The 8,450-nt window shown below is 44.3% G+C and overlaps 1 protein-coding gene across 1 annotated transcript in view; it reads right to left on the bottom strand.

The window, feature by feature from the left end:
- Positions 1-347: 347 nt before the first annotated feature.
- Positions 348-8,450, bottom strand: part of ADARB2 (adenosine deaminase RNA specific B2 (inactive)) — a 304,298-nt gene continuing 296,195 nt past the window's right edge. The window contains exons 9-10 of the mRNA XM_027886150.1: positions 5,478-5,656; positions 348-3,696 (exon numbers count right to left, since the gene is read on the bottom strand). Of these exons, the coding sequence (XP_027741951.1) occupies positions 3,520-3,696; positions 5,478-5,656 (356 nt within the window). The 3' untranslated portion in view covers positions 348-3,519. The remainder of the gene's footprint in view (positions 3,697-5,477; positions 5,657-8,450) is intronic.

Below are 8,450 nucleotides of genomic sequence, written 5' to 3'. Positions count from 1 at the left end.
TTAAGCAGCTTTATACACCAAGTCCTATGTAGTGTGAGTTTGCAAAAATGTATTTAATTTTTATTAAGAAAGAACTCTGAGAGTAACCTGGAAGGATTAAATTAGAGATGTACCCAGTTCACTTTTCTTCCAGGATAACAATTTATGTCCCTTTATGGCTTCATCTACATAAGAAGGCAGATCTCCCTCTCTCAGTACAAGTGTGTGATTCCCACAGTGCATCAAATCTAAACTGAATATGTCTATAGATCTACCGTATGTGTGTGCAAAAATAATACTAGCACTCTGGAGCACATTCCAATTGATTGCTAAGTCATAGGGAAAAATGGTCAACAAACAGTGAAAGAACAATTTTACTTGGCATTTTATTCACTTAACAGAAACATTCACTTATCAGGTATCACTGAAGTGCAATTTACAGAACTTAGCAGCAAATTCACATATGTAAATTCAGATTTATTTTCTTTCGTTGTCTTTTGTCTTTCTTTTTTTTTTTTTTTTACAAATATTACAAATGTACATCCATTAGTACAGTATTGCCATTCATTCATGCGGGTTATGTACAGAGTCTTCACTGCAGAATTACTACTGAGCGTTTTTTCCTTTGCTTCAGTAAATGCTGCATGTAGGTCATGTGTGCTTCTGGGATGAGGTCCCATCACACTGTCGCTGCACATAATGAGAAGAAATAGATATTTAAGGTCATATCCAACCCTGGTGCAAGGAGGTGCAACTCCACTGCCTTCAATGAGATGAGCTGATGCCCACTTGCAGGGGGTACTCAGTTTGGTCCCCAGTATTAAATTTATTCTGGCAGCTGAATCCAGGGTTGCATTTATGTATTTCCTGCCACAAAGGCTAATTCAGTCCCACTGCGATTTTCTTTATGTCCTTAAAAATAACCAGGCATGGTGCTTTGTTGTCACAGGAGCTGCAACACCAGCCTGTGGAACTATGTGCATTAACTGAGTTGACATCATGCCATAGCTGGAGGAGGATGAATGAGGGCAGGGAGATGTAAGGAAGAACGATTGAGGTCTCTTGTGTGCTAGATAAGGATGAATTTGGAGAGGAAAAGCAGAAGACGTGCTTCCCCTGCCCTGTGGATCTCTGCATGAGAAAACCTTGTCCTCCTCTCTGATTGCCCTGTGGTTTCTCTCCCTTGGTGGGAGCAGCCAGAGCCCCTGGAACCACCACTGCCAATGTCACTGGCAGCTTGTCCAACACCTCCAGTCATGGGCCTGGCCCCCCACCTGCCCAGTGCCCCTCTGGGCACCCGTCACGCTGGAGGTCTGCACCAGTGACAGCTGTGTTAGAGGTCAGGACCATGTGGAGGTACCTGGAAGCTCCAGAAGGTGCCAAAAATATTCTGAATGTTAATCAGCAGAGCTGACAAAGTGGTCAAAGTACTGATAAAGTGGTTACCGCAAGGTGTTTCCATTATTGAAACATCTCATGTTTTTGGTTGATTTTTTTTTTCTTTTCTTTTTTTTTTTTTTTAAACTATTTCTACTCTAAGGATATTTTTTTAAATATTTTTGGTAGTTAATATGGAATGTATTATTTTGTTGAAAAGGTTTCTGGAAGGGGAGAGCTTTGTTTTATCTAATTTAAAAATTCTAGTTTATCACAATTGTTTTTATACAAGACACTATAGATACATCTTGTAGTTTATAATCTAAAAATAAAATCTCATCAAAATACTGTAGCTATTCTATTGTGGGCATCAATAAACAATGTATTTACTGTATATGGCTCTCCAAACATGATAAACCCTATACAAAGAGCATCTATCTTTATTGATAGGAACAGTTTCTGTGTAAAGGAAATTACATGGAAAAATATGAGCCTTGTGTTGTTTGAAAAGTAACTCAGCTTGACAGTTCTGAGAAAATACCAAGACAATTATCACAAATCAGTAGCAGCATGTTATATACAGATTTAAAGAGAATCACAGGAATAAAAAGAAAACTGTAGTCATATACCCGCAAATCCTGTCATCTAAAAACCTAAAAACTTAGAGAAATGTACAGGGCATTTGAAGGTTGGATTTTCAGTGGTACTGTCAAAGCTCAGTTCTCTCTTGACTGTATCTTCTGTGTTCTGATGAAATTTGGGATGGTTCAAAGATGAGATTGTATCAGACCCAGCCACAGTTATGAAAAAAATATTTAACTGTTGGGGGATACTTGTCTCCTAAGTGAAAAACTCCATCTGCTTTTCAGGCTGCAGATGAACATGAATAATAATAATAATAACACTTGGCATTTACACAGAGCTGGAATCTGAAAGCTCATGCATTCAGTAAGACCTTACCCAAGCCTGTAGATGCATCTGCTGTGCTTATGTCAATTGGACTGTATGGGGAGGTAAAACTCACTGCAAGAGTGACAGAATCTGGCTTACACTGTTGCATATAACCAGAGCATTTTGATCCTGCCAAGTTCCTTAGATGTGAAGCATTTAAGCATTATTATCCCCATTTTACAGGTGGAGAAACTGAGGCAGGAAAGAGCCACGTATCAGATGTGCTCTCTCGTTTGGGGATGTCTTAGTTGTGGGTACCCAACCCAGTGATTGTTCAGATGCATGGAGCATCCTGAGCTCACACCCACCTAATTCAGAGCTGTGGATCATCAGAAGCTTGGAAATCTGGCTTGGTCCTGGTTGCAGCCTGCCTGAGTTTAGGCAGCTACGTGAAGATCCAGAGCCAGCAGCATTGTCTCACCGGTCTTCAGGCAGTGTAGGGTTGAATCGCCCTCTTGACAAGGATCTGCATCCTAGATGGTGTCTAAAGGGCATGTGTGATGAATTGAGCCTGGACAAGTAAAATTTACAGAATGCAAAAGCTTGTGACCAGAGCTGAAGATTTGGTGGGAAGTGGTTCTCCAAGGCGTCAGAGGGAATATGTGTAAAAACCAAGGGCATCCTGACGCCTACAGCCAGCAGTGGAAAATGGAGTTTAAAAGTGCTGCATATCTTTGAGGTCCAAATTGTTTCTCACAGATTTAGGCAGCTAGCAGGATGATTTTTGCATAGAGGTTAGATACCTTTTATTGTGAATGATTGTTGGGTGCTCTGAGACCTGCTGCCATGCTGTGTGCCCAGTGTACTTCCAACTCTGCTCACTATTTTCCATTATTCAGTGATGACTCTTGCACTGATTGTGTGAAGGAAAACAAACTCTATTTCTGATCAGATAGGTGGCCCACTAACACCTCAAATCAGTAATAACCAACAGCAATAAAAAAAGAAAAGCAGAATCTTGGTGGGGATGGCACTGCAATTTGGACAGGTACATTCTTGGGAAGGGATCATGGAAAAGCAGTTTTCTAAGGTTGAGTTCAGTGCATCAGACACATTTCTACTTATGTATTTCCAATACAGAATTAAAAGCAAATATTCCAATGGAGGTTGCTATTAAATCTCAAACTGCTTCAATTTGCTCTGCTCATGCGTCCTGCCTTGCCTTCTCTCCAGCTGATTTGATCCAGTCGTGTAGCCAAGATGCCGAGTGATTTACACAGTTAGTAGGAACTGATCTTGCTCTGGGGGTTTCTTCACCCAGGTGCCCAGACCAGCTTTCTGAAATGCTTTAAACAGCTGCTGCTTAACAGACTGGTACGTCTGAGCCACCAGCTTTGCTTCGCTGTACACTGATGGCATGTCTCCATGGCTTAGTACTCGTGTGCTCAGCTGCAGAACAAAAATCAGAAAAGGGGGAAAAAATGAAATAATAATAAAAAAACCAACCAACAAGCCAAAAGAAACAGGAGGCTTCAGTAGCTCATAATCTTCTTACATTTCATACGCAAAAAACAAACTATCGCTGTGCTTTGTGTGTTTGCTTTCAGTTTAACAAACGAAAAAAACAGAGGAGCAATAAATGACAGTGACATGGTTTTGAGCCATTGCAAGGAGCAAAGGGGTGAACAGCTTTGCCTTGGATTAGGCATAGGCAGTAGCAAATCTTGATGTGTTCTACAAAGGCAGGATTCTACTTCTCAGTTAAGATGATTTTTAGAGACAAAAAGGAAAAAAAAATCCCTTCTGGAGATCTTTGAAGAATGTGCTCAGTTTAGCCAGGGAAGCGGAGCAGCTCAGCACTTCCAAGTAATGGTAAGAGACAGAAGAAGGAGGGTCACCTTCCACACTCTACCATTTCCTCTTTGTAATCTGTTATTGGTGGAAATGCTGTGAAACATGCCCTGGACAAGGCAGAAATCAGGTATCAGGTTTTGTGTTGGTGCAGGAAATCCAAGTGTTCTGCTTGAGCACTGGAGTCACCCACCAGGAGATACCTCAGGCAACACCACGTGTCCAGTGCCCCTCATCCCCTGGAAGGACACGCAGGAGTGAGCACCCATCGCTTTGCAGAAGGACAAAATAAAGAGACTCCTGCCCAAGTCAGTGCCAATCCAGCAGTAAGGCTTTGATGTTTTGCAAAAGAAATGAAAGTCTGAAAAATGCCTTGGAACAAGCAGTTGGGTGAATGTCCAATGCTTACAAGACAGGGGAATAGCACCCTGCAGGGAAGAGCACCCTCAAAGCACAGGTTGGGGAGCAAAGAGCACCCTTTTCCTTCTCTCTAAACAGAGAAATGCTGAGAGACAGATTAAAGGAGAATGTGAACATGCAGTCTGCAATGAGCTGCTCCCATCTGTGTGTGCCAGCACTCCACGGGGTTGTACTGGCTGGGGCTGTACTGGCCCAGCCAACAAGGGAGGGCGACGCTGCTGGCCTGAGTGTCCCTGGGCCATAAGTTGGCCTGGTGGCAGTGGCTTTCCTCTGGCTGCCTCTTTGTTCCCTTTGCTCCCCAGAGGTGGACACTGATGACATTATCAAATGCTTTGTTTTGTCAAGAGCAAAGTGCCCTGTTCAGCCACAAGTTATTCCCTCCTGCTCACTCCAGCCTCATCCCTGGTGTGAGCCAGATGCAGTCCAGTGCTCTCAGCCATAGTTCTAGACATGGCCATGGTTTTGTTCCTGTGAGGATCACTCCATTCTGGGGGTGACAGGAGTGCTCCTCACCCCGCTTCCCACCTTCTGTGCAAGAAATAGGCTGGGACCTGTGTCACTGAACTGTGACTAAGCCCTGGGCACAAAGCCCAGGTCAGTCTCTCCTCTTCCCCTCAAGGCTCAGAGTCCCTGCTAGGACAGACCATGCCACTGCCTGGGATGGGATAAGACCCATGAGCCTCCTTCCCAAGGGGTCTCCTGCAGAGCAGAACAACCCCTTTGGGCTTGTCATCAAATCTCCCCATCCTGCAGGTTCATTTTCCTTCCTTAATGACTTCACTGATGGGAGTGTCTCCAGATTTCCGTACCATTGCTCCATCTTGTTCATTTCCACTCGTTTCCCAATAGGAAAGAGGTTTTGGCACTTAATAAAATAATTTTTTCTTGTCTTCACCTTCTCTAGCTCTACATGGACTTCAGGACAGTTAATAACAAGCCTCTTAGTGCACCAGACCTACCTTGCCATGAAGCTTGGCCCAGCGAGTGAAGAACATGTGCTTGCAGAGCCGTGAGGGACTCCCGCAGGTCCTCTTCCCCGTCGTGGCATTGATAACCTCCACGTCGGTGTTCCCCACAATCCAGTTCACGCTGAAGCTGGGAGATTTTCCAGGCTGACGGGCATCAGCATGGCTAATCCCTGAAGGAGAGAGAAGGACACCAGTCAACCTCCAGTGCTCCAAGCACTCAGAGGGTGCTAACATGTGGTGGGTTGTTGTGGCACATGGGACATCCTCGAGTGAAACCTCCTGCCATTGTGCACTGCACGCGCTCTTGTCACCATTGGTTAAACCTTACCACACCAGCTACCTTGGAGAGACATAATTTAGCAATTCCTATAGATTTTTCCACCTTGCAGGCAGACCTTTCACTAGCCTAAGGAAAGCCTTTGGATTGTAGTGTGAGCTGTTGACAGCAGTGTGACAGTTGCTGAGTGAAATCTTTCAGAAAGGCTTTAATGGGATAACAGCTTTTTAAAAGGAACTAAGCAGTAAAGTGCCTTTGCCATGAGTTCCTTCAGGTGAGCTTTCCACAGTATGCTGGCATATTTATCTGCTATTAACTCCTAGGGCTTTTGTTGTGATGGGATGTCTAGGTCACAGGGGATATATACAGGGAATAAGAAAATACAAAACATACACTTCCTCATCATAGAGAAATTATTAGATCTGAGTTAATAATTACCTTGTAGACATCACAGATCTACACAGAACAGTTTTGATCCCAGCTCTGTGTCTGCCTGCAAGATTCTTACCCAGGATGGGAGCACTAATCTCTTCAAGAACTAGTTAGTGTCCTAACAGTGATATTTTGGGCATCTTTAGGTGGAATGAATCTTATTTAATTTTAGACAGCTGCAGTGATGAGGTTTGCAGTCACCTGGGGTGATTGCATGACCTTAGTGTCATTCACATGGCCAGTTTTGGACATCTGAGCTACATACTGAATAACTGCCTTCATGGGTGAGATCTCCCTTGGCTCTAAATGCAGACCAGGGCTACAGGGTCAGGAGTGGGTGTGCACGAGTTATTTTTAATCATGTAAACTCCTGTCTCTTTTTAACCATTTAGTGTAGCTCAACCTTTCCATGAATCCCATCACTTTCTCATTTCTTATTCCTGAAACCAGGGAATGATTAGTCTTTGCAAGAAAATAAGAGGAATAAAGAAAATGGTTGGTTTATTTTCCAGCAGAAAATAAATGCAAGTAAGTGAGTTCTGCCTTGCCCTGCTCATTAGTGCTTTTGGAGCAAAGAATCAACACTTGGAGCTTCCAAGGCTGGAAAAAACTGAGTGACCTGAAGCAGCCTGAATATTTTTGAAAACATGGGTATTGGATGATGTGTCTGGATCCAGCTGTTGTGCCCCTCTCTGCTAATTTGCTGTGTGGGCCACTAGCCTGCAAACCTGGACAACAAAAGGCAGTGTGGTGAGCAGGCAGGTGGGGACTGTGCTGGTAGGCAGGAGCTGCCTGGCACAGCCACCTTGGCAGAGGCCAGTGCCAGGGCTGGGTCTCTATTTCCAAATGGCAGTTCCTGCTGGAGACCCTGCCTGCAGCAGCTCCAGCGACAGCTCATGCTTTGCACAGCTTGGTGGGACCTGCTTTCACTTCTCCTGGAAGCAGGGAGGCAGAGAAAGGTCCTTTGTATTTTCTGCTGAGAGAGTTATAAAGAACTATTGCAGAGAGGGAGAAGTGCTGATATGGGCTGTTCAGAGAGAAGGATATTAAAGAAAAGACATCAAAGCCCCTCCTTTCCAAAGTGTCCCTTCTCACTCAGGGATCTCATTTTCGAAACAGATTCACACCATGAGCATGTGCCGGTCTCAGGCAAAATGGCAGGAGATGGGAGATGGTGGGAATGCAGCACCCGTTGCTGTGCTGAATGTGTTGAGCTTGGTAAGCTGCTGAGAGACACCACAGGAGAAGCAGAGGACTATGCAGGGTCTGTGGTAGCCAGGACGCTGCCTGTGTAGGCAGCCCCTGTGCCTTGCTTGGGGCCTCTCTGCATCATGGGAAGCAATGCCAGTGAGGGAATGCTCACTCTCTCCCCCATCCCCTCTGCTCTGAGAGGGAGTTGCAAGAGCTGGATGGTACTCAGCTCACAAAGAGACAGAAAGGTGGCCATTGAAGGGAAAAAATTATATGGCACAAGCACTTTCTGCTTTGTACCTGTGACAAAGCTGGAACAGCAGAAATCATCTCAGTCACTGGGACTGAACTCACTATCGTGTGTAGAAGAGAATTACAGCTAAGTCATAACCTCACCCAGGATTTGTAAACACATTCATGTCACATTAATACCTCTTTCAATTTTTCCCCCTCTGAGATAACAGATCAGTCTGCATCTAAAACTCCAGTTCACCTAGGCAACAGGATTTAAACTGAGAGCTTGAAAATCAGATAGCTGTGTGGCACTCTTCGAGCACCTCTACACAGAACAAGATGCAAACAGATCAAAATCAGCTGTTTGGCACTATGCATCATTCTCTGTCAAGATAGCACCCAAAAGCTTAGAGGATTTGAGTGCCAAAAAACATGATGGATACCACCTTGCCATGAAAAATTGCCACAGGCCACTAAATAAAGAAAAATGTTGTGAAAGGAGTGGCCAGAAGGAAAGGCTGCACAGAGGGCAGAGCAGTTTGTGGGTTCTCATCAGATGGGGGCTGTGCACCCCTGCCCAGCCTAGGATGTCCCTCTGATCTTGGACTGTGAGAACAGTCCAGGCTTGTACCAGTGCCTGGAAATCCTTCTGGGCTGGTTTGGCTTTCATGCTTTCACTTCCTAGCTATCATATATAAGCACATGTATGTAGGTAAGTAGAAGATATTTTCATATCATTCTCCAAATGCAAGAGAAGAGGTTTTAAAGAAAAAAAAAAACATGAAACTTGCGACAGACACAAATATAGAGCCTCTGTTTGTTTTTTTACA

The sequence above is a fragment of the Empidonax traillii genome, unplaced genomic scaffold (assembly GCF_003031625.1).
Source record: "Empidonax traillii isolate 1590-97213 ecotype Southwest subspecies unplaced genomic scaffold, ASM303162v1 scaffold178:size2223814, whole genome shotgun sequence".
Taxonomy (NCBI): domain Eukaryota; kingdom Metazoa; phylum Chordata; class Aves; order Passeriformes; family Tyrannidae; genus Empidonax; species Empidonax traillii.
This window is presented reverse-complemented; position numbering and strand designations above follow the sequence as displayed.